The 26,618-nt window shown below is 39.2% G+C and overlaps 1 protein-coding gene across 6 annotated transcripts in view; it reads left to right on the plus strand.

Moving 5' to 3' along the window:
• Positions 1 to 3,607: 3,607 nt before the first annotated feature.
• The window catches only part of LSAMP (limbic system associated membrane protein), a 640,943-nt gene continuing 617,932 nt past the window's right edge, over positions 3,608 to 26,618 (plus strand). For all 6 annotated transcript variants that reach the window (XM_081086904.1, XM_081086906.1, XM_081086905.1 and 3 more), the window contains exon 1: positions 3,608 to 4,275. In XM_081086904.1, coding sequence (XP_080943030.1) covers positions 4,121 to 4,275 — 155 coding nt within the window. In that variant the 5' untranslated portion in view covers positions 3,608 to 4,120. The remainder of the gene's footprint in view (positions 4,276 to 26,618) is intronic.

A 26,618-nucleotide genomic window follows, 5' to 3' on the forward strand; every position in this document is an offset into this window, starting at 1 on the left:
AGACCTTACAACTATAGAGATGTAGAGGGGTATATTAATAATATTATAGACAAGTTTAGCATAAAATGTAAGCTGTGTAGCTAAATTAGCTGTATATTCCAGGCTGCATCTGGATTTCTTGTGAGCCTATTACCTTACAAAGCTAACAGGAGAATAAACCTTCCATGCTTCTTAGGGTGCTGAGACATTAGCCAGTCTTTGTTTTTTCCTGCAGCATTTGTCCCTGGAGAGTGCCCAAATCTTCTAAAGCCTCTTTTAGAATGGCAGTATGTTATTTTAAAGTAGTAGTTAAGATCATCTTACTTGGACAATGATGTCTGTTTCCCATGGCTAACAGCCATACTTGCCTCACAAATAACCTGAAAGTATGTTCATTTTTGCCAGCCCTCTTGGAAGAATGTCTATAGTGGTTTAAAGAAAAATAGCTTATATAAATTTCAGTAACTCACCTACTTGTTTCTTTCTCGATGTTTCTTAGGAAAGCAAACAGAGGAGTCAGTATTGGAGTGGTTTTGGGGGATGACCATTAGGATGAAATAAGTTACTCCATATATAGTGACTATTTAATTCACTAGAATTTATTAGATTCTATTAGAGGAAAGAAAACTAGGAAGGTTCCTTAAGGGACTGCAAATGGGAAGGGTCCTGGGAGGCATAAAGTTGAAGTGGAAGTCGCTATTACACCCACAAATAGATTTATTATTTTGGAAATGATGAGATAGCCATGTGAGTCACTTGGACAGTCAATCATTTCTCTATTCTTATATGTATTATAGAGTGTCCCCTCTGTGCCAACGGTTGGGTTTAAAAGTTATACGCAAAGTGCCACCTGGACGTAAATTATAAATATTAAATAATTAACTTACATAATAAACTTCATGATTTTGAAATTGTTCAGAAATCCAGTCTGAATTATGGAACAGTCTAAATTAGAGCATTTTAAAAATTTAGTCTTTTTTTGTGTGTCTTCCAGAGCACACAGTAAGTCAATTTAGTTTAATAAAAGTTGGCAGGAATTGGACTTTATTTATTGAAAGTATTAAAAAACTTTAATTACATTATTTGATTTTTTTAGACAGTATGTACTTATGATTTTATCCTCTTAGGAATGTTAGGCATGTCTATTACAATTCTGATTATAATCCTGATTAACTTAATACATCCTTTTCTCAGGATGATTGTACAGACAAGCTCCAGATCTGATTGCTTTGCTATACATTCCACATTCCCATTACTTTAGTATGAATTATTTTGTACCCTAGTATGTTAAACTTTATGCTTCATCCTAGGACCAGACAAGTCCTCCTGGAGACTTGAGATTACTGGTATACGCATTAGTCAACCACCATGCACAAATATCTCCTACAAATATTATGCTACCACCCCACCACACCTCCTCCTTGCCTGAAAAAACATCTTTCTCTCTCATTCAAAGCATAGTCCTCTGATACAAGAGGATACTCTTATTCTTGATATATCTGACCCATCCCTTCAGAGTCTCTACCGTTGGGGGTAGAAGGTCATGCCGTTCATCTAGCATCATTAATGGAAATACATGTTCCAGTAGCTCCAGTCCTTTGTGTCTTTTGTTTCTTCCTCCTGACATTGGAGAAACACCAACCTCCCAAAGAAGGTATTACATCTAAGCCTTTGTCTAAGCCAACCCTTCATCTCTCAACCTCAGAAGAAACCTATGGGTATTTTTCAAGCCTGTTGGCAGTGGTGGGTGGAGGTGGGTGCTCTTTTCCCTGCAATCTTGTCAGAGACTTATATAATTTGCATCTCCACTTGGAAGCTAATTTTCCCACTGAGATTGGGAACTACAGAATTTTTTTTTTTAATTCAGCTAACCACATAACCATTTTTTTTCTGTGGAAAAATCCATTCCAAGTTTTGACCATCTGAGTTAAAATTAGTGGTGAAACACCATTGGCATATTATCAGCCCCAATATAGAACAGCTCAGTTTATATAAATGTAATGTGTAGTACAGAGAAAAATGAACTCCATCAATCTTGAATTTTTGACAATTCTGTTCCTGATCCTTCAAATTCTTAAAAAAAAAAAAAGTATGTTTTCCTTTCTCCCCTCTCATAATCTAAAATAGTGTATCTGCCTTTCAAATTGATAAAATGTAGTAGATAAATACTTTGAATATTCTGTGGAGACAAGGCAGGTGTCAGCGTAGTAAGTGCCTCCGTATGGCTTGTATTCTAGAGGGCTTGAGAAGAATTCCTAAACATTTCAGATATCCTTGGCTAATCATTTGTGTGAATGGTGTGCATGTGTGTGTGTGTGTGTGTGTGTGTACTTGTATGTAATTGAATATTTAGGGAAAGATGTATAAGAAACTAGAAATATTTGTTGCTTCCAAACTGGAGAAATGGGTTGCCTAAAACAGTCATAGAAAAGATAATTACAGTTCACTCTATAGCATTTTGTACCACTTCATATTTTTGCATGATGTTGATGTCTTAACTATTCATATAAAATTTAAAAACAAAAGCAGAGGTCATTGGCTGGTCCATTTTGTACCCTCAGTGTCAATTCTGAGGGGGGTGTCTAATAAACACCTTGAGGCTCCCACAAGAGTGACTAATAGCTTTAGCCCCTGTGGCCTTATCACTTGGCTTGACTCTTGGAGTAGAAGGAATAACAAATGATGGGAAACTGCCTTTTACTGGAGTGCCCTATGCAGCCTTAATGTCACCCTGTAAATGACAAGCCTTTTGATACAAATTGCCTTCCTCACTTATGAACATTTCAAGAAGAAAGTGCCAGTAGGTACTTGGGTAGCCACAGCAGCATGAAGTTGAAACAATCATCCTTAATACTGTCCTTCCTGTGTGGGACTGCATGAGGGTTTCCTGGAGAGTGAGGTTGATTTAGGGATCAGGGATCAGCTGCTGAGGCTGGCCCGTGGAAAAGACAAACCAAGCATTCACACCCCAGACCACTCAATACCAGCATTGTCTCCAATCCATCTTTCATAAGGGGGCTCCAAGAGGGGGAGGGGATAAGGGAAGAAGAGAAAATAAACCTTTTTAATCCTGTGAGTGAGAAGGCAGGAGAGAGGCAAGGAGGAGCAAGCTATGAGCATGCAAAGTCAGTTGCCAGGAATGTTTAACTTGGAAATCAACTTTGGCTTTTAATTTTAGCCTCCGTTGTCAAGTTTATTCTCTGTTTTACATTCCTCATCCCATCTTTCAGCACAGGTCCCCCTCGACCCCCCATGCTTTCCTGCCCTTCTCTGTTTCACTCCCTTCCTCTGTCACGCTTTGCCTTCTCTTCTTCCCATCTTTTCCTCCTTTTCTCCCTCTCCCTCTCCTTTCCTGGACTCTTGCTCCCATTCTTTTATAGCCTGAGTCTCTCTCTCCTTGTCCCTTTCTCATGCACAGTATCTCCAAGCACCATTCCCTCTTCTTAAGGAAATCAGCCAGACCTCGAATGGAGCTGTTGTCCTGACAACCTAAAGGTGCATCAGGCTTTCATTGAGGCTGGCGCTGCTGAAGGGGGCAGTTGTGCGAAGCGAGGGGCCACGCCAAGGGGCGGGTGGTGGGAGTGACGTGGAGGGGCTGTTGAAATCGGTGGGGGTAAGGGGAGGTGCTGAGCCGAGAGAGGGAGGGACTGGAGAGAGAAACAGGAAAGGGAGGAGGGGGGAGAGAGGCTCTGGGCTGCTGCCGCTGCTGTGTGGGTTTCTTTACACTCCCTGCTGCCACCCGCCAGCCCGGGAAAGTGGGTTACAGAGGGAAGGAGCTCAACTCAGACAGACACTGGCAAAGGAGCATCCAGCCCCGAATAGACTGGAGAACACCCTCCGTTGGCAGCCTTCTCTTCATCTTTTTCTAGAGGGTTTTATATTTGTACTCTCCCTCTTTTGAAATTGTGTTCCTTTGACTTTCACCCCCTTTGCTTGGGTTTTATGAGTGCTTTGTTAAGTCTTAGAGGGAAAAGAGACTGAGCGAGGGAGAGGGACAGAGAGAGGCAAAGTGGAAAGGACCACAAACTGGCTGAGCCGTTCTGCCTTTGCTGTTGATGAAAGCCCTCCGTTGGTGAAGCCCCCTCGGCTCAGCAGCGCGCACACCCTCCAGAGTCCAGGACCCTCACCTCGCGTGGCCACCATGGTCGGCAGAGTTCAGCCTGATCGGAAACAGTTGCCGCTGGTCCTACTGAGATTGCTCTGCCTTCTTCCCACAGGACTGCCTGTTCGCAGCGTGGATTTTAATCGAGGCACGGACAACATCACCGTGAGGCAGGGGGACACGGCCATCCTCAGGTAGGGCTCTCGGGCAACTTTTCTACTGTGTGTGTGTGGTGTGTGTATGTGTATGTTGTTGTGTGCGTGCCCGTGTCTGTGTGATCTCCTTGAACTCCAGCTCCTCATGCTGCAGGCGTGTGTGTGTGTGTGTGTGTGTGTGCCTGTGTGTGTATGTCTTTCACTGACTGGCCGAGGTATCTGCCGACAAATTTCAAGGGAATTCCTTGGTCCCTACCAAGGACCAGGAGGGTTGGTTAAATGTTGTTTGGTTCTGAGGACCTTGTTTCTCTGACCAAGAAAAGGCTGGCTTCCCCTCTGGTGTTAATGACTTCTGGACAGTATTCTTGCTTTTGCAATTGCAGATGCTTTGCGCTTCAGAGTTTTGTTGGGGTTCCTTAATTGGAAAGAAGAGTTGTTGAATTATGGCTCTGAGAGAGTGGTACACAGTGCTGCATTCTCCATGGTGTGTGTGTGTGTGTGTGTGTGTGTGTGTGTGTGTGTGTGTGAATAAGCACATCAGGACTCCCCTCTGCCCAGCAGGAGTCCAATAGGAGACTTGATGTAAGCATCTTCTAATTGGCATTGAGGCAATAAATCAATCTTAGAACTTTGGTTAATTACTGAGCCTTTTCTGGAATGTGGATAGAAATCAACAAAAGAATAAAGAGAAGAACAAGAAGAAAATAATAGAACGTGCCAAATTGCAGATATTTAAGAATAGGAGTGTTAAGCACAGAGGTTAGGGGAGAATTAACCTGGCATGAAATTGATATTTCAAGTTGGTTACTGACCTCCAAGTCTTATCTCTGTGCAGCTCTACCAAACTCTGAAATATAACTTGGGATTGAAATTTGGAAAAGAAGAGTCCCAAGTCCTTAACAGTTTGACCCCTGTAAGGGACAGTGAGCTAGAGAAACTCGAATAGAACCTAACCAGAATTCTAGTTCTAAAAAGCTTCAAGCTTCTTTTCATGTATTTCTCTTCTTTCTAACCCCCTATACCTCCTGTACATACCCCTGGTCCTTTTTCCTAGCTTTCCTTGAATTTCCATCAGATTCTAATAAAAATTTTAGAAAAAGAAGAAAAAGAATGAAAAAAAAAAACAACTATTCTCCTTAGAGAGCCTTTAAAATCTCATTTCCTCCAAATAAAATGACCCAGTGTCAGTTTGTCTATCTAGCTAATGTTGCTTGTTGTGGCAACAAAAACCCCAGTATACAATAGCAAATAAACCTCTAATCTGTGTGCAAGGAGCTGATAGTGCATAAACCCTGGGGCATCAGGGAGCAGTTCTGTAGCAGAGCTGCCTACAGCAGCAAAGTTTTCTTTCCTTTTCTCAGAAATAAATTTGGTTGGCTGTCACAGTGTCCTGCTTTGGGATCTCTATCCTTGTTAGAGAGGAGTGTGTGTGTGTGTGTGTGTGTGTGTGTGTGTGTGTGTGTTGCTGCAGATGTAAAAACTCAGGAAATCCTAATGTGTAAGTACTCCTTCATTTCCTGAGCATTGGATGATTATGAATCCCAAAGATCCTACTCTCCAAAGCAGATTTTCTCTTCCAGCTCTCCAGCCTTGTAAACCTGCCTGCATGATTTATCCACATGGAGTAATAAGATTTATAGAGTAATTTATCTGTTTGCAGAGGGATTTGGACATGGTGCAGATAATGTTTTTCCAAACACATAAGCATGCTGTCTTCACGCTAGCTTTACACTCCCTGACATCATTAACCCTTTGCTAATAAAACAGTGTATAGAAATGTGTGCCATCCTAGAAATATTTTTTCACTGATTATAAGATTGAGTATGGGAAAAGTGAATACCCTGGATGTCTAAGTTTTTATTTAAATGTCCATGAACTTTGTGAGTTCTTCCTACATCAGCAACACCTATATCCTGAGCTATTGATAGCAAAGAATTAGATAAGCCTTGAAATGTTAATTCAGAAGGAAAAAAGAATTCTTATACTTCCATATACTGTATGCATAGAAGTCTGTGTCTATGAGAGCCAGTCTCACTACATACATATCTATATATAATATACACGTTGCTTTTGTGTGTCTACAGCTCAAAAGAAATGGAGGTTTTAAGCTGTACACTTTAGTAGACATTACAGTGTGAACTGGGGGAAGTGAGAAAAGAGAATAAATATAGAAGCGGTTATTCCCGAGAAAAGGGAAGATAGACTCACAGAGCATGCAAAGTAGGCACCTGTGAGAGTCCCTTGCTTCCCCAGACCTCTCACCTCATGTGCCCTCCTTTTTATTTCCCTTGCCTTGGACAAGGCTTTATTTCTGGGTTGGTGGAGCTTGATCAGAAGTAATGAGAGAGAGAGAGTTCCCTTTGTTTTTTTAGCTGACCTTCTTCTCAATCTCTTTAACTGAATCCAGTAAGCTTTGTGGGTCAGTTTCCTGGTGAAGAATGGTGCTCTTGCTTTCTGTTTACAAGTACACCCTGGGAAAGGCTTGCTTCTACTTTATTTGTGACATTTTACTGAGAGCATGCGCTTCCAGGGGAGGAGAGGAAGCAGAAATTGATTCATTGGAAGCCACAGTGGATGTTTGGCACTGTGAAAGTGAAGGGGGGAATCCTCCCTCAGTGAGTGTGTGGCTCTGAATAATCTGAAATGGCATCAGGAAGCCAGGGTGGTTGGTCATTCTGGTGGCCCAATGACAGAAGGTTGGCCAACCGTTTCCCTAAAACATTTAGCTTTACTACCTTATGTCCATGAAACGAATGTGTGGTTTGTTTTTTGTTTTTGTTTTTTTGGGTGTGTGTGTGTGTGTGTGTGTGTGTGTGTGTGTGTGTGTGTGTGAATTGATGCTCATTTTTATATAATTATGATATTTGATGTAAATATCCATCTTGCTAGGAAAATGCACACTAGTCTTGGGGTCTTGTTCTGTACCTTCTATCTTTTGGAGGGAAAACAAAAGAGTACAGAATGAAGGTAACAACACCAGATGGAAAGAGAGATACTCTCATGTATGTAAATTTAACCTTGTTGTTTCCCAGAGAAGATTGTAGAACTTTATTGGGTCCTTTATGAGATTATTTAAGAGCTGAAGGAAACCACAACACCATCCTTCATCTCAAAGGCAAAGAATCAAAGCAGTAGCACCTGGGGATACTTCCAAGGCCTTCTGAACCAGCATTTGTGTTTATATTTGTATGAGCAGTGAAGTATGTAATGCACTGATTCACAGGACTTCATTGGTGGGGAGTCTCAGGTATATTTTTTCAGAACAAAGCCCTCCTGACTCACTGCCACCCCCTATCAGTATAGGAGTCCATCAGTTACTGGATGAGATTCTACCACTAATCTTTCCAACCCTCTCTCCTTGCTCTCAGGCACCCATACAGATTCAGCTCCTGGTTTATCTTGGCAGGTTGAAACTATGTAGCTCTCTTGATAAAGGAAAAGTAGAAATAGATAATGCTCCAATCGAATCTTTAAAATTTAATTTTCAACAATCTCATACAGTATATTTTCAGTATCAACAGCATATATCTTTAAGATAATTATAAAATACTCGATCTCAATGTATTTGTTTTTAAGGTAACTTAGTCAAAATTATAAATGCATGTATATCTGAATATATAGCATAAGTACATTTATGGTAAAATGCAGGTGTTTTACACTATTGTGACGTTCAATATTTTGAATTTGAGGTATGGAAATTTTATTTATTTCACAATTCTGACTCTAGTTGATGTTTGTGGGATAGTATGATACTTCCTATGGTGATGACACTTTTCTCATTTAAATGTAAATGTACCTAATAAGTGTTAGCTGTAAGAAACTTAATATCTAAGTTTACGATAGTTAAATTTTTTAAGTTTTCAAAAATGTAGGTATTTTTCCCCTGCATGTTTCTAGGGGCAAAAGAAGAATCAACACAAAAGATGTGATTAATTGACCATAAAATGTAAACGTTTTATGCACATTTCAAGGGGAAAAAAGTGGTTTCCCTTCCATAAGTCTTCTGGAATGCCTACATTCACTAAGAAAGTGTCAACACTCAAACAAACTCCTGACGCGATATGTGGTTTTCTGTAACTTATAATTCTCTATGTGAAAACAAACTTTGTGGGCATGGGTCTATAGAGAGAACTTGGGACAATCATAAGGTTTTTTGTTTTTGTAACTACATCACTAAAGGTAATCAAAATATATTGGTTATAACTGATATTTCAAGACCCATCCATTGTCCATAAAATATTTTATTAAATATATTTGGTAAATAATGGAATATAGCATACTGTGTATTATCTAGGAATATGGCATATTATATACATGCTTTTAAAGGATGTTTAGGATGTTTATGTTCCTGTGAGTTATATCATTTGTTGTCACTTATGGCCTGAGGAACAAATGCAGGTTGTGATAATTTGTTTTTCTGTAAGTACAGAACACCTAAATACTAACACACACACACACACACACACACACACACACACACATACACATCACATATTAAGGTGATTTCTCTGTTTTATGTAATTTGACTTTGAATGAATTATTTGTAGAATTGTGGTGCAAACTATGAAAAGTGACGGACTCATCCACAAAATCAGTTGGTGAGGTTTCAACATTGTGTTTCTTTAATCTGGTTCTATATAATAGCAAACTCAGGCAAAAAAGAATTAGTGCATTTTGCTGTGGTCTCTCGGAGCTCCACGTAAAAATGTCTGTGACTCATCTGAAATGAGGTGGTCCAAATGTGTGCTGGTCCCCTCACTGTCATTACCTGAGCCTTAGAGAGCTCTTCCCTTCAGACCATTCCTGGGGGCTTACAACCATTTGCCCTGTTCTTTTCTGAGTGCCCTGCCTGTTAATTTGTAAGACTCAGAAGATGTGGACTCCATTTTGGATCTATCCTTGCATGCAACATGACTTTGAGCAAATTCCTTAGATGTTTTGAGCTTTTTAGTCTCTTTTATAAAGCACCTAAACTATCTATTTTAGTTACTCTATGGGGTTGTTTAAGGAAGCTGATAAGAAGTAAAGTAGGAAAGTTTAAGTATTAGTGGTTTTCCAACCATATGCAGCCAGTTGTTCAGACTTTAGGCACATATTTTTTTTTTTTTTTAAATCAGTGTTCTTCTTGAAGGTGTATCAAAGTTATTTGGAGTGCTTGTTAAAACAAATGTGACTTGGCTCCTATTTTCAGAGTTTCTGATTCTGTAGGTCTCTGGTAGGGCCTGAGATTTGCATTTCTAAGAAATTCTTAGATGCTGCTGATGCTGCAGGGCTGGACCTCTCAACTTGGGAACCTCTGACCCTGCTACTACAAGTATATTCTGCAGATGGGCATCTGAAGTATTTCATAGTCGCCTATTAAAATCCAAAACCTTGAGGTCTATCCAAGACCTAATAAATCAGAATCTACATTTAACAAGATCCCCAAATGAATCATAAGCACATTAAAGTTGGAGAAGTACGGCTTTAGACAGTTCACAACTATGTACATTACAGTCATCTGGGGACCTTAAAAACACTGAAGCCACACATTTTCTACTCTCAGGAATTCTGATTTAATTAGGTTAGGGCAGGGCCTGGGCATAGGTTTTTACAAAAATGATTCTGAGATGTTCACAATGTTGAGAACCACTGTGTTCTCATTGTTTGAGGAATAACAGTCCTTTGTGGGCCAGCATTTAATAGCCATGTAGTAAAAAATTGGAGTCATGTTATATGGCTTGAAATAGGTCAACAGCAAAGATGTAAAAATTCAGTTGGGAGAGAGAAAAGAGATTGTCATAGTTCTATTTTTTTACCACACGATCTCCTAACTACTTGTCATGGAAAATGGGGTGACATTATTTTAATACTAGTGGCCTGGTGCATGGATTCATGCACATTGAAAGGAAATTAGAAGAAAGATTCGTGTGGTCATTAAATTACTGCAGAAAATTACTTGTCAAAATAGTATATATAATATAGTATTATAAAATTAAAATACAAAATATTTTTATATCGCTATTTGTCCTTTCTCTATAATAGAAGTGTCAGAGATGAAAGAAAATAAGTAAAGTATATATGAAAATAATATATAAATTGATTAATAAATAAACAATATTCTGTTGATGACATCACTTTCTTTTGGCTTCAGAGGTATGTTGTGCCCATAGTTGGTCTTCAGATACATTCTGGTGTTGTGTGCAATTCGCACCAGTGAGAGCTTTATGTACATTGTGCATGCACGAGTCAATGTTTATTTTTAAATTGCCAGTGTGCGTCATATGTACTGGCCAGCCGGTTGATTGGTCGGTTGGTTGGACGGATGAACAGTTGGTTACTTAGCCTTTTATATACATAGATGGATCCAATGTAAGTAATATCTATTGAAATAACATTACATTTAATTTTTTCTCAAGTTGATTGTCTTGTGTTCTGTCTTTCATTTATATTAAGCAAGACACAAAACAGTTCTAGGTATTTTTAATGTGATCACAAGAAAACTATCTTCATTATTAACTTATGCAAACAGGCTTGTGTGCACTTCTGTTTTCATATATAATTTATAAGATAATAAATATTATAAACTATAATAACTAATATGTTTGTAGAATCCATCTCAGCTTTTACATGGTGATCAGTCTGTCACTGAAACTTAAAGACAAGTCTGTGTCATAGGTAAAAACTTTCACCAGCAGTACAGTATGTTCAGATGCTCAATAAATACACTGAAGACCAAGATCTAAATAACTTGAAATAATATGATCTATTAAATGAAAATAACTGGCAATTACTTGGCCTACTAATTAACCTACTTTATGATTAAATGAGATACTATATAGCCAAGTATTTTGTAAACTGTAAAATGCTATAAAATGTAAGCTCTTAATTAGATTATCATTATATTAGTAGTAGGGAATAACTTTTAGGAAATTAGAAATCTTTAAATAAAATGAGCTTTTAAATTTTATTTCTAGGGTCAAAATTGGTTCACTAGATGTTTATATCATTTAATTTCAAAACCTTGAAAGTCATACCTATCTTAGAATAGAGTTGAATTTTTTATCAGGAATACAGGGCAAGTGAAACCTTTTTATGGTAGGTATTCATCTGTAATCAAAGCATAATCTCAAGTTAATGAATGATTAACCTTCACACACACACATAAAAAAAAAAAAACAAACACACCAAAATATGGGCTTCAGATTTTGTTACTTACTCTGGGACAAACTTGAAGAAATTTATAGTAAGGAATGACATTGGGTATTACACAGTTCACCATTTCATTTGAAAGTGATGTAACTGAGAAGAGAAAAATGTAGTTGGTTGTCCAAAGATTTGGGTGACCATTTGAGAACTAGAATTAATATCTCCTAATTACCATTATGAACTCTGATATGATCTTCCTGGTTTTCATGCTATCCCATGATGAGCTGTTTTTAACCCAAAATGATGCTAAAAACTTCTCTCCCTCTCTTCTCTTCCTTATTTTCCCCTCCCTAATTCTCATTCCTCCCCATGATTCCCCTCCCCTTCTCTTATCTCCTCTCTGTTCTCTTTTCCTTTATCTCCCCTTCTCTTCCTCCTCCACCCTTCTTCCCACCTTCTCTCTTATCTCATGCCTTCTTCTCTCTTCTCTTTCTCATCCCAACAAATCAAAGCTGCACTTAACCTGTGGAGGACCATCTAGCTAGTGCAAGTCAAGAAGGAATTTTGCAGGAAATGCTTCACGTTTCACATATTTTCTATCTATATTAACCAAGTGGATTTTCTTTCCTTTACTTGCAGGCTCCATGTTATCATATTCTCAAAGCCATTCTTGGCAGAATCTATGCAACTTTGTCTTAAATTTTCTTTTTGCTTCTGGTATTCTGCCTATTACTCAGATTGTTATCTGAATTCTTAGCTTCCCCCCACCCCTCCGGTACTTTATTTGTGTTCCTAAATCTTACAGCCACCTTATTGTTACTTATGGCCTTCTGCCTGGGTAAGGCTCCTGCTACTTGTTCTTCTTACAGACCCTGATTTGGATGGCTGCAGGGAGATTGCAGTTCAGGTCTCTGACTTCAGTTGCAGACTAGTCTTTGCACAATCTCAGGGGTTACTCTACACCTGGTGGTCATTGTAGGTTATAGTGAAAATCCTTTGAGAAAGGTAGATTTTTCTCCCCTAATTTGCACAGAATTCACTTTAGGCTAACGGTGTCTTGTGGTGTTAAACTGGAAGGAACTGGACAGAGATCTAGACCCCTTTCCTGGAATGGTGGAGGGACTTTGTGATAAACCCTTCTGTAGGTACCTGGGGTTTTCTGGTGTGGCAGGCAGAACAAGTCTCCTGAAACTTTCTTAGCAGTTGAACGGTGGAGCCAAGGGAGATCCAATATGTTACAGCAAAAAAAGGACAGAGCACAGTAAGGGAAATAGCAGGTCGGCAACTCTCAGGGAACCCCACAGGGAGGCCTGTCAGATCTCAGTAGAGACTCAGGCACGAGGCTGAGGATTAGAGAAGGAGGAGAGTCCTTGGGACAAGGGCTGGCTTAACCAGGGCAGAACCTTCAGGAATAAGGGACTCATACCCCAGACATATTCTTAAAATAGGTAACTTAGTGAAGTATAAAGTGAATCTTGGTATCAAAACTGTTATCAACAAAGGGTGACACAGATATGAATCTCAGAGTACTAAGCTCCATCTTTTAAAACTCTTGCTGTGTACGTTCAGGATCATAAAACCTGGTCCAGCTAGGTAGGGAAAAGATGGAGGCAAAGGTCCAAAATGAAGTGAGAATTTGGCACTACCTGCTTCTCCCTGCTTTAGGTGCTTTACTGGATTACATACTTAGCCTACTTAGAACTTCCAAGATTCCATATAGTTAGCAGAACCATGGACCTGACTATCTCAGGCCTTTTGTGTTCTAATATTGATCTAGAAATGAGACCAGATCCTTCAAAGCTTCTCATCATCCACAACATAAAATCAAAGCTCCTTCTATAGGCTAATTCTTCATGACCTGCTACCTCATTGTGTTCACTAATTCAGAACCACTTACAGTTTCTGCTCATGAACATGTGAATGTTTGTACACAGTAGTGCTGGTTCTTACCTTTTTTTAAATATATATATATATATATATATATATATATATATATATATATATATATATTATTGATTTTTTTTTACAGAAAGGAATGGAAAGGGATAGAGATCTAGAAACATCGATGAGAGAGAAACATCAGTCAGCTGCCTCCTGCACACCCCCTACTGGGAATGTGCCAGCAGCCAAGGTACATGCCCTTGACTGGAATCGAACCTGGGACCCTTCAGTCCACAGGCCGATTCTCTATCCACTGAGCCAGACCAGTTAGTGATGGTTCTTACCTTTGTTCACGTTGTTCTCCCTGTGTGAAGCCTCCTTTCCTCCCTCACTAAATCCCCACCACTATACTTCTGTGCTAGGTACCTCCTTGCTGTTCCTTCCAGGTTCAAGGCTAGTTCTGGTAGTTCTAATGCTATTTCATCTAGGAAATCTTTTCTAATTCTCCCATACTGGGCTAAGTACTCTGTGTATTATTGCTGAATATATATATATATATATATATATATATATATATATATACACACTAGTGGCCCAGTGAACAAAATTTATGCACGAGGCAGGGGTTTCCCCAGTCCAGCCTGTACCCTCTCCAATCGGGGACCCGTTGGAGGATGACTGAGTGCCGGAAGATGTCTAAACTGGCAGTCAGACATCCCTCTGGTAATCTGGGACCACCGGCTCCTAACCGCTCAACTGCCTGCCTTCCTGATCGCCCCTAACTGCCTCTGTCTGCCTGCCTGATCACCCCTAATTACCTTCCCCTGCCGGCCTGATCTTGCCCCAAATTGCCCTCCCCTGCTGGCCTGGTTGCCCCAACTGCCCTCTTCTGCTGGCCAGATCTTGCCCCCAGCTGCCCTCTCCTGCTGGCCTGATCTCACCCCCAACTGTCCTCCCCTACTGGCCTGATCGCCCCTAACTGCCTCTGCCCCCATCACCATGGCTTTGTCTGAAAGGAAGTCGAACGTTTGGAAGATGGCTGGTGGACCATCTAATTAGCATATTACCCTTTTATTAGTATAGATAGATTATATAGGATAGGATTGGTTAAATGGTGGGAGGGGGGAACCCTTTTTGAACAGGAGGAGATGCTCGTGGCAGATAAAAATACATAATCCCTATATCTTGACTGATAGCCAGCCATATGCACTATACTGCCAAACTGTTCATTAAAAAAAATGAATCGCTTTCTTTCACCTTACACCAAACAGCTGTTGCCCTTAAAACCCCTTCTCAACCCCCACCTTAGGTTCTGCCTTTGCACTTCACCCAGATTCGGTTCTGAATGGTCAGTTTCTATGCCAGTCAGCATGAAAAGCTCTGCTTCTTAGGCAGCCATTGGCTCCTCACATTTCACCCAGATTTGCTTCTGATTGGTCAGTTTCTATGCCAGTCAGTATCTCCAGGCCTATCTCCAGGCCTGATCAGAGAGGTGGGGCTGATCAGCAGCCCCTGTGGAGACCTGTAGAGAAAGAGAGAGGCAAGGGCTGATCAACAGCTGCCACAGAGGCTATGGATCAGACCCTGCTTCTTTCTCCAGGCCTCTCCCTGGGCTTCATCCTCAGCCCCCTCAGCAGTCAGTGCTGGGTCACCATGGCAACCCAGTACTGACTGCAGGACTGACTTCTGGTAGGTCGAGCCTTTGGTCATTTTGGATGTTACAGACCCTGGGTTTTTATATATTAGAATAGTGAAAATAGTGAAATGATTATATATAGAGAGGTTTTATATATATCCTATATAATAAAGAGCTAATATGCAAATGGACATCATGCCCTCGTGCCCTCGCATCCTTGTGCCAGAACTGCTCAGGCACTCAACACTGGGGACAGAAGAATGGGGACTAGCCAGGCACAAATGAGCTCACAGGAGAGGAATGGGGACCAGCCAGGCTGCAGCCCGGGAGAGGGACAAGCCACCTGCCCTGCAGTCATGGGCACCAGTGCCTGTGCCTGTGCCTGTGGCCTGGGAGAGGGACAAGCTGCCTGCCCCATGGTCCCGGGTGCCTGTGGTTGTGGTCCAGGTGAAGCCGCCCGCTCTCAGTCCCCTGTGTTTGCGGCTGGCCTGGGCAAAGCTGGCCTGGGTTCTGGGTGCCTGCTGCCAGCCAGAGGGAGAGAAGTCTGGGTCCCAGGTGCCTACAACTGGTGGGAGGAGAGAATCCTGGGTCCTGGGTGCGGGTTGAGGTGGAGTCAGTTAGGGGCGATCAGGCCAGCAGGGGAGAGCGGTTGGGGATGATCAGCAGGCAGGCAAAGGTGGTTAGGGGCAATCAGGCATGCAGATAGAGGGTTTACGGACAATTAGGCATGCAGGCAGGTATGTGGTTAGGAGCCAGCAGTCCCAGATTGCGAGAAGCAGTCAGACATCCCCCGAGTGGTCCTGCATTGGAGTGGGTGCAGGCCAGGCTGAGGGGACCCGCCCCCCCCCCCCGTGCACTGGGCCTCTAATTTTATATATATATATATATATATATATATATATATATATATATATATTAGTGAAAATATTGCTACAATCAAGTTAATTAACACATCCATCACCTCAGATAGCTGCTTTTTTTTTTTTCTGTAAGTGGGTGAGAACACCCAAGATTCACTGTCCTAGCAAACTTCAAGTATATAAGACAACATAATTAACCATAGTCACCATGCTGTTCATTAGATCTCCAGAATTAGTCATTGTATAACTGAAAGTTTATATGCTATGACCACCATCTTCCCATTTCCACCCCCTTCAGTTCCTGGCAATTACCATTCTACTCTCTGTTTCTATGACTTCGACTTTTTTAGATTTCACATGTGAGATCATCAGTATTTCTTTCACTATTTAGCTTTTTTTTTTTCTTTTAGCATAATGCCTTCCAGGTTCATCCACATTGCTACAAATGACAGGGTTTTCTTATTTTTTATAGCTAAATATTATTCCATTGTGTTTCTGTGTAGGTAGGTAGGTAGATAGATAGAAATATAGATAGATAAATGGTAGATAGATAGATAGATAGATAGATAGACAGACAGATAGATAGATAGATAGATAGATAGATAGATGATAGATAGAAAGAAATATAGCTCACATTTTCTTTATCCATTTGTCCATCAGTGAATACTTGAGTTGTTTTCATATCTTGGCTATTGTGAATAACGCTACAAGGAACAGGAAATGAAGCTATCTCTTTGTGACACTGATTTTGTTTCCTTCAGATATATACCCTGAATTGGGAGAGGTGGATCATATACATACCTCAATTGAGTTTTTATTATACTTAAAAAAAATTATATCCATGCTTGTCTTACCTTAAATATACTATCAGTTCTTCAAAGGCAAGCAAGCATCTCATCTATTTACCTTTTCATCCCAGAATTTAGCTTAGTACTATAGGTGCTCAGATAAATGTTTGCTCACTGAATTGAACAGAGAGAGATAGTCATACGTAAATGAAGCGGACCAGAAATTGGCTTATAAAAGAGGAAACAAATTTGAAGACACAAGGATGAAGCAAGATATGTTAGCGGTGAAATCAGCCAGCACTGAAGTAATTATGGGTGTGTGGTTGAAGAAGGCAAAGTGGTAAAATCATAGATTGATTTTTTTTTTTTCCTGACCACTGGTGGTTGAGGGGGCTAGACCCACTTTCAACATTTTCATTTCAGCTACTCGTTACAAGCACGGATTTCCAGAGAATGAGAAAGGCAAGTGAAGGGATCTGAAAGTTTTTGTCATAGGTGCCCAAACAAAGTGTGCTCCATTCTCTGATTAGCTTTTGACAAAACTAGGAGTGACCCAGGGCACCTGAAGTGGGGCATGGCCAATGTCTGTGAAGGCTCAGCATCCCAGGTAGCTCAGCTGTGAGAGAAGGAAAGCACCTTTTAGGAGCTACAGAGGCTTTCTCCCTCTAGTGGTGGCTGTGAATTTCCAGGGGCTAAGTTAGGGATTTGGGAGTTCTGTCAAGTGTGGGATTGTTGTGCAACAAGTATATTTACTTACTAATCTGCTCTACTTTCTTGTGAAATAAATCAAGGTGCAGATTGCTTTCACTCATTTGACTTAAAATTATTATTTGTACTGACGAATGGAGCCTACCTGGGTCTTGCAGTATAGCACACATGAACCACTCCTGGAGAAATTCAAACTTGAATGTACAGTGGACTTTGTAAACTAACTCCCTAATCTCCTTCTGTATATCTTGCCATAATGCATCGGGCATTATTTATATGAGGTGATAGAAAAATCTTATAACTGAAGAAAAATGCCATCAGCTTCTCATACAATCATGCGAGACTTTTTATTCCATTGTAATTTTTTGATGATGCTTTTCTATATTGAATTTTAATACTTTGAAGTTATCTACAGTTAACAATATGCTTTCTAAAGTTGTGCTTTAATCATGCTACTATTTGCCACACTGTTGGGGACACAAGCTAAACATGAAAGTGATGCAGTTTCACACTAAGTCATGCATAGTCAAATGTCTACATGGGAAAACATTGAGACAATTAATTGGTTTTCTGATTTCTGATTTTTGTGTTGCTTCAGTTACAGCCCATTCTAGCACCTACATCAAGCTGATTTATTTTATGGGGTTTGAGTCACATATGGCTACCAATTTGTAGCTGATCTTTATCATGAGATAACAAAGGTTGCTGTAATCTTATGCATGTTCATAATGTAATTGTAAGAACATACTTTAAGATCAGCATTTTACTTTGCTGAATCATTAACTTAGCAGAAAAAATGGATTTTTCTTTGACTTCATGACCTCTATTCTTCTATATTTTTAGACTCTAATATGATAAACTAATATCTAGTATCATCACCATGACAAGGACTTCCTAAAGTCTCTATGATATCACTGGAGTAGGTAAGTTTCCACATTGAACATCAAGGGCTTTAGGCATTGGTTCCAACAAAACTATTAATGGAGTAAAACTGGGAATTATCTTCTACTCCTTCAACTCCAAAATGGGTATAATTCCTATTTACCTTTTAAACAAAGAGATGTTGGTCTGATGAAAAGACATTTTTGTGTACAGTTGTATACATCAAAAGAAATGCATGAAGTTATAAGTGGAATGATGATATGCTCTAATTGAAAAAAAAAACAAACACTCCTACATTATCTTATAAGGGTCAAGGTATAGAAACTTTTAAAATATTTTTTGCATTGATGTTTTGAACCTTGTATAGCAGTAAAATAGAACTTAAAATCCAGTTCTTCAAAAAATAAGACTAGGTACTTATGTAGAATCTGCTATATGTAAACAATTTATGTCATGAATATACATAATCTATATTGTATGGATGTGCTTGAACACAATATTTTAATATTAATTTCTCCTCCACATATTTATAATTATGTATCAAAGTGAAAGCATGTATGTCTGTTTTATATGTACATAGAAGTACATACATAAAATATGAATATCAATATAATTGTGAACTTGGGTCACAGCACACTTTATAGGAACCTAATTAATTTGATGCACCAATGATAGGAATGTTTATTGCAGAGAACCAAATTTTCGAGGTAACCAAGGATGTGGACAGATACAATGTATAAAAAGCATCACACAATGGCTTTCTTCATATGTCTTGATTAATATGTTTTATTTTTAATTAATCATTGTTGAAGTGCTAAAATAATTTTGTAAGACAGGTCAGACAGCGTTTCTTGTTTCTATTACATCTTGGCTCCAATGGAGCCCCTGAAGAGCAACATAAAATCTTCCAGCTTTTTTCATTTATTTGTAGTTTAGAATACACACTAATGCTATCTCATCTAAATTAGAAATATTTTTAAGCAGAGTAAACTTTTTGCATTTGGATCTCAATTCTAGACTGAATTTCTGTTTTCTTTCATCCTCAGATACCATGGGACCTAGTGCTTGTTAACAGGCATATTTAATCAAGATGAGAGACAGGCCACTGAAAGAGAAAAATATGAATTTTAATTAAATTTCAATTTGTTTATCAAATAAAGTGATCATAATTGTGCTTTTATACCTTTTTCAATACGTAAGATCTAAGGCATGTGAAGAAATTATTCGAGTAATAAGAACAGGTTCAGCTGTAAGATTCTTATCTGTCATCCCCAGGATACTGGAACTATTTGATAGCGTGATCTTAGAGATACTGTTGCTGACATTTGAAACCTTGTAGAAGACAGAGGCATTGCACAGTATTAGTGGCTTACAGTATCATCCTAGTTATGAATAAAAGGGGCAAACTCATACTTTATCAACAACAAGAACAAAAGCCTAAGTACTAGAACCTTTTGAAAAGTAAGGGATGATCACTAGGAGCCAACATGGGCTCTCTGGGAACAAATATAACATGGTAAATAGATTTCTTCAAAACAACCAAAATTTCACACTGGTACATCAGGGAAATGTCATGTACCCTGAGTATCTGTAGTTTGACTAGTTTCCCTTAATATACTTATTAACAGATTTTGGCTCCATAATGAGCTAGATTTTGTTTTTACTTGGTTGGATAATTAGGCCAAAGAAATAATGCTTGATAGTGGTGAAGCACTCTCTTAGTCTGTGTTTGGCCATGGTTAGTATTTGTATAAAAACTCAGGAGGCACAATTCCTACCATGTATGTGACACAAAGAAAAGAGGATTCTGTTTGTTGATAGAATTATAGGGTAAAAATGGATGAATCGATAGGGGCACAAATTGTAGCTCTCTCTCTCTCTATATATATATAAAAAAGAATGCTCTTTGTACTTCATAAGTATGTATGAAAAAAGAGAGAAAGCAAGCAAAAGCAAAGTAAACCAAAGAATATGGAGTGATTTATAATTTAAAGAGGACATGATTTAAATAAGCAAATCAGATTGAATTATTTTGAAAATGAACATTTAAATAGCATTATGGCATAATGGAAATAACAGGGCTTCTGAGCCAGGAGTCAGGGCTCAGAATACCACCTTTGCCAATTATCAGCTTTGTGAAAATGGGCCAATCACTTATCCCTGCTGGGCCTCAGATCCTTTATTTACAAAATGAATATGATGATAATATTTACCTTCTCACCTCAGGAGGTTATAATAAAATAAGAATATGTGTTTGTATGTGTGTATTTTATAAATATCATTGATATTCTGCGAGGTGGAATAGGTTTCCTTGCAAAGAAGTACATTTTTAGTCATTTTAGTAACCACTATTAGGAAATGTTATTTTAAAAACAACCTTTATGTAGTAGAAGGTTGAAATAAGTTTTCATATCTTTTCTACTAATAATAATCTATCATTCTCTGATATTCCAAATTTTCAATGTAGTTTACTTTTTGTTATGTATTTTTACATTTTTGCTGACATCCTATTATAAGTTTGCTATGAAGAATGTCATTCAGAAAGATGTTCTCTAATTATTTTTTTAGTGGGTGTTAATATTTATACCTCTATACTTTCTTTTCACTGGGGAATTTGCAAACATGTACAGAGATAGGGACTGTGTTTCTTAATATGGTCTGTTTAGGCCTTTCATCTTTCTATGCAGAACAATATAAAGACAAATATGTTCTCAGAAGGATACTTTTATACTTACCCACCTTCATAGAAATAGATAACATTGATTAGATCAAATGGTGATCTCATCTCATATCTCTAACTACTACCTCCATTACTTCAGCACACATGTTAATATAATTTTGCCTGAAATCCACCTTACAGTTCCAGGTCCCACTGATGTTCAACTCTAACTGACATCTTGTTGCTATCTGAATTTGAAATTTATGAAAACAAGATTTCTTATGTTAACCCTTAACTATTCACCTTATCTCAACCTCTTTGCAAATGGCTCAAATTGTTACCTTGCTTACTGTCTGAAATGAGTGAATCATGATGCTACCTCCAAATCCGTGCTTTCTGTTGTCTCCTTTTCTCCTCTGAGGCCTAGAACCTAGGCCTGACACCTTTCTGGCCCTGGCTCCCTCGGAGCCCTGACAGGACTCAGTCAACTCCCCAGCTCTTTGATGTAAGAACCTTCCCTCTGTTTGCTCCCACAGATTCATCAGAGATGATCTCCAGTAGAATGGGAGTGGTTAGCAGTGGCCTTGGACTTTGTCTGTAAATCTGTATTCCTAAGTTGAGGAATGCTTTGTTTATATAATTTGCTTACTTTTTATGTAACATGTCTTTTCCAGAAATAATGAAGCAAAATAATTTGAATGTCTGATTTTCTATTCTTACAATTCAGGGAACCTCTGCTGTCACTAAATATGAGGTCAGCAACATATGGCATCTATCAATGAATCTAGGCAAACCATATTTCCACCTCCTGCTGAAACTGATCTCTTTCACCAACTTCAGCATTTTTGCTTTCTTATTTTTTTTATGCATCTTATTTTATCTCTTTTTGTGAAATGATTTTAATTTACTTAAAAGTTCAACTGTTAAAATTTATAAAGAGCACAATTATCAGAGTATAAAACCAGTCTCTTTCCTGATGAGCTGACAGGTACTTAGCCAATTACCTTGTCATTGCCTTAGCAGTATTTATGGTGAAAAAAGCATTGTTGCCGAAACCGGTTTGGCTCGGTGGATAGAGCCTCGGCCTGCGGACTGAGGGGTCCCAGGATCGATTCCCGTCAAGGGCATGTACCTGAGTTGTGGGCACATCCCCAGTGGGAGATGTGCAGGAGGCAGCTGATCGATGTTTCTCTTTCATTGATTTTTCTAGCTCTCTATCTCTCTCCCTTCCTCTCTGTGAAAAATCAATAAAATATATTTAAAAAAAAAAAGCATTGTTGCACAGCTTTGTCTGTGGAACCAGGTGACTTACATACATAATGTGGCATTTTGGGTAATAGTTTTGAAAGAGCTCAAAAAGATCAAGCAAACAAAAGTGGGGATTTAAAGGGAGAAGTGAAAAGACAGAGACAGATTAGGAACAAACAGATAGGGAAGGCTTGGATGTCAGGCTTGGAGTAAAACACAGATAGCTCCATTCCAAAGTGAGTTATCTATGTGTAAAGCTGATAATATTCCCAAGAATGTTACAAATTCCTAATGGAAATCTGTGGATGCTAAAATTACAATGGAGCTTGTTAAAAGATAATGATGAGGAATCCTAGGAATTACCTAACAAAGTCCTAAATATGTCAGAGTTAATTCCATGTGGATAAAGTCTCCTTTTTCTTCAATCTTAGTCCCAAGAGACAAGGTTTAGGTAACCAGTCCCCAATTCTTTGTCTCTAGGGCAGCTACAAAATTATTACAAAAGTTCCAAACTTCTATGTGTACCTTAAGCATTGTGTGTATACATTATATCTCAAACAAAAATGAATTACTCTTTTATAAATATGTGTAGACTATTAAAATGAAAAATACATTAATTTTCTCTGAATTTATGTTAGTTTTTTTAGTGCTATTTTATCTTTTTTAATAAAGACTTCCTCAATTATGAGGAGGTAAGAAAATTTAATGATAAAAGAATTCTCTCATTTAGAAAGTTTGCAGACCATTCTAGATCAGGTAAGGGTAGGTCCAATTAAAATATAGGTAGGAAATGGTGATAAGAAGGCCAGAAGGGTAATAGACTGAGAGAGCCCTAAGTAAGTAAGTTAGACTATGATTGGAAATTCAGATGGGGAAAGATAAGGAACAAATATGAAAGGATATATGGAATAAAATAGACTTTTCAAAGTAAGATTAATTTAGTTGGTTAAATTGAGTTTGCAGGGCCATCAAGTGTTCAGATAGAGTTGCCTATTGACATGTGAATTGGAGGACCTGGTATTCAGAAAAAGATCTGAGTTCCTTAATAAACAACAAAAAAGCAGGATCATCACCTGCTTTCCTATTAGGGGATAGTTTAAGTTAGTTTACATAAAATTGCCAAGGGAAAGAGTATAACATGGATAGTGAGTATGTTTGACCCTGTGCTGGACACTCTATGGGGATAAAATAAATGTCCAAAAGAAGTAGATTTATAGTGAAACTTACACTTTGGGGCTCTTTACTCACATGGGTTACCCACTCCAAAGCTTTGTCTCTAATTTTTAATTTATCACTTTGTACTTTTTTTAAAGTAAGAATCCACACTGTGGAAATTTCAGCCCCCCACCCCAAAGAGATATCATACTTTTTCTAGTTCCTCAAGGAGCATGTATAAATGAAAAAAATAAGTAACAGTAAAAACAGTGATGATGATTAAGACAGCTTTTTAAAAATTGCTGAGGGCTGATGTGCTGCTATGGATATTTTAAACGAAAGAACTGAGTCTGAAGGGTTGTGGTGAGACTTGAATGGGAAAAGAGAGGAAAAAAATAGAAAGGCAGGCATTTCAGTAAAGAAGTGAGGGCACAATAAATAGAGTAAACTAATCCTAGGTTGTGTGCTACCAGAAAACCCCCAAGAGATCTTTGTTTTCAGACTTCCTGGCACACTTCTTTACCTCAAGGCAGATTAGCAATTATATTTACACCCCATGGCTCTGTAGACTACTTTGGCTCATCATTCTTTACCACCAGATACAGCCTTACTATGCTGTTGACAGCTCTATGTTGCTTCAAAGTTAGGAAATACAGTGATGAAGGCTCCAGGGCTCAGTGTGATAAGAGAAGACACAGGGAGATCACAGAACATATGTTCACATTTCAGATTTTGTTTCTCAATTGTACGACAGTGCTGTTACAATTATCATCATCATCATCATCATCATCTTGTTTTTCTTTTTCTTTATACTTGGTAAATTTAATGAGCTGTCTCTAAGTAATGGGACTTTATTCCCATTTCAATCACTCTATTACAAATCCTTATAAGTGCATGACTGACTTCAGTCTTTCCATGTATTGAGTTCTTACTTTATGCTATGCACTGGATTGAGCACTGATTGAACACTGAATAATATGGGGCTTACTGTCTAACCATCCATATTTCACCACTGTTTAGAAGCACAGCTTTCATCAGTTCCTTTCCTTGCTCAATAAACTCAAGGCTATGTCTCATCAGCCTCAATTTCAAAGCACCATCAGGCCCTACTGTATCTCTCTGTGATGCTTCCCCTGTCTTTTTCTCAGGAATATTTCCTGATACCTCAATGCACATATTTCACTTTTTTATATTAGCTAGAGGCCTGGTGCATGAAATTTGTGCCTGGGCGGAGGATGTCCCTCAGCCCAGCCTGCACCTTCTCCAATCTGGGACCCCTCAAGGGATGTCCGGCTGCCTAAACGAGCAGTTGGACATTCCTCTCACAATCCGGGACTGCTGGCTCCCAACCACTCGCCTACCTGCCTGCCTGATTGCCCCTAACCGCTTCTGCCTGCCAGCCTGATCACCCCCTAACCATTCCCCTGCCAGGCTGATCGATGCCTAACTGCTCCCCTGCCGGCCCAATTGCCCCTAACTGCCCTCCCCTGGCAGCCTGGTCACCCTCAACTGCCCTCCCTTGCCAGCCTAGTCACCCCTAATTGTCCTCCCCTGCAGGCCTGGTCACCCTCAACTGCCCTCCCCTGCAGGCCTGGTCCTCCCAACTGCCCTCCCCTGCAGGCCCGGTTCCCCCCAGCTGTCCTCCCCTGCAGGCCTGGGTCTCCCCCAACTACCCTTCCTTGTAGTCCTGGTCCCTCCCAACTGCCCTCCCCTGCTGTCCATCTTGTGTCCACATGGGGGCAGCCATCTTTGACCACATGGGGGTGGACATCTTGTGTTGGAATGATGGTCAATTTGCATACTACCTCTTTATTATATAGGATGTTTTATTTTCCATCAAGATGTGTGGTTTACACCCCCATCTACCTAAATTTTACTTAAGCCCTTCATCCTATAAGAAACTATTAATTGTTCCATCCTCAGTTTATTATTTTCTTTATTTATTTGTTTATTTTGAGACTTATACAAAATACCAACCAAGTTTAGTGTTTGTCTGCTAATGGTGTTGTGCTTTTTAGCTTTGTATCCTCAATTAGAATGCAAGCTGCCTAAATCATAGAATTAAGGAAGTTTGGAGACCACATGAGTATCTTGGTCTGAGTAATCTCTCCATCATTAATTATACTGAGATATTTATTCAAGTATACTGTATTTTCTGCATTTTGAAGAAGAGGAAATAAAGCTCTAGAAAAAAGTATAAATGAGTTTCCAGTGGTGAAACAACTAGTTATTAGCAGATGCTGTTCTAGTCATGCTACTTCCACAAAGCCTTGTCTTCTGTGCCCCACATGTTGCCTAGAACAGAGCTGGACAAGTAGCAGGTGCTCAGTAGTTTCTTTTATGGGTAGGTGCAGAGTGGGGTGTATTTGTTGCTGTGCTCCATTTGATGGATTATATATGGCCGAAGGTATGGAGTGACAGTAGGACATCTGTTTTCCCCTTGTCATAAGTGAAAAGGGGTGGTGAAACCTGTAGGGTCAATGAAAATACCAAATGTGAGCAATTCTTTTGAAATTATTTTCATGCCGATTGGGGGTGACAGTTGCATTACCATAGTTGATGATTTGGCAAAGCTTTTTTACTTAGACATATAGTGTCACCACCATATCGAAGTGCACAGCCCCCACAGTAGGCAATTTATGTGGCTTGGAAAACTCCACTCTGTTTTTCATTAGTGAGGTTGGCCCCTTGGGAATGGCATTTTCCAGAGTAATGCAAATAGCTCCTTTCCTACCAATAAAGCTGTGATTTACAGTATTTAATCTAGTTGAAAGGCAAAAAAAAAAAAAAAAAAAATAGAAGTCTGCATACAGGAGAAACGAAATTAGAGTTAAATGGCATACTCCTCAAAGTTTTCTTAATATGTAGAGTATTAACCTGGCACCCAGCTTTATTTGGTACATACAGAGCTCCGCCAATCAGAAGAATAGAACACTTGGCTTTCCAAGACTCTTATAGGGCATTTGACTCACTAGGTTCTGTGATTTTATTGGGCAAATAACATATTTAATCCACAATATCTCCTCTTTCGCCCTGTGTAAGACAGAGTCTCTAAGACTTAGACATATTCCTTATAATTTTTGCTCTGTCCTTTTCCAAGTTCCACTTTTCCCCACATACCGCTATACACTATATCATTCTGTGACCCCTACTTGATTATAAAACATTCAGCTTTCATTAGTAAGCGGTATCTCTCCCCTCTCCCCAGATAACTGCCCCTTGGAGAAAGTGGGGCTGTGGAAAATTATTAGTGTTTTGTCACTAGGTTAGAAATGCTGGGATGAAATTGAAATCTTTCCCCAATGAACTATAAACCTCTCTCTCTTGCTCAGCTTCAGAACTCGAGTGTGATTTAATGTTTATTCAGCACCAACAATGTACAGCCACTTCCCAAAAGCATTCTGTTTATCTAGCTCTCCAAAGTTCTAAAGACATGT

Source organism: Myotis nattereri (assembly GCF_964212035.1).
Source record: "Myotis nattereri genome assembly, chromosome: 3".
Taxonomy (NCBI): domain Eukaryota; kingdom Metazoa; phylum Chordata; class Mammalia; order Chiroptera; family Vespertilionidae; genus Myotis; species Myotis nattereri.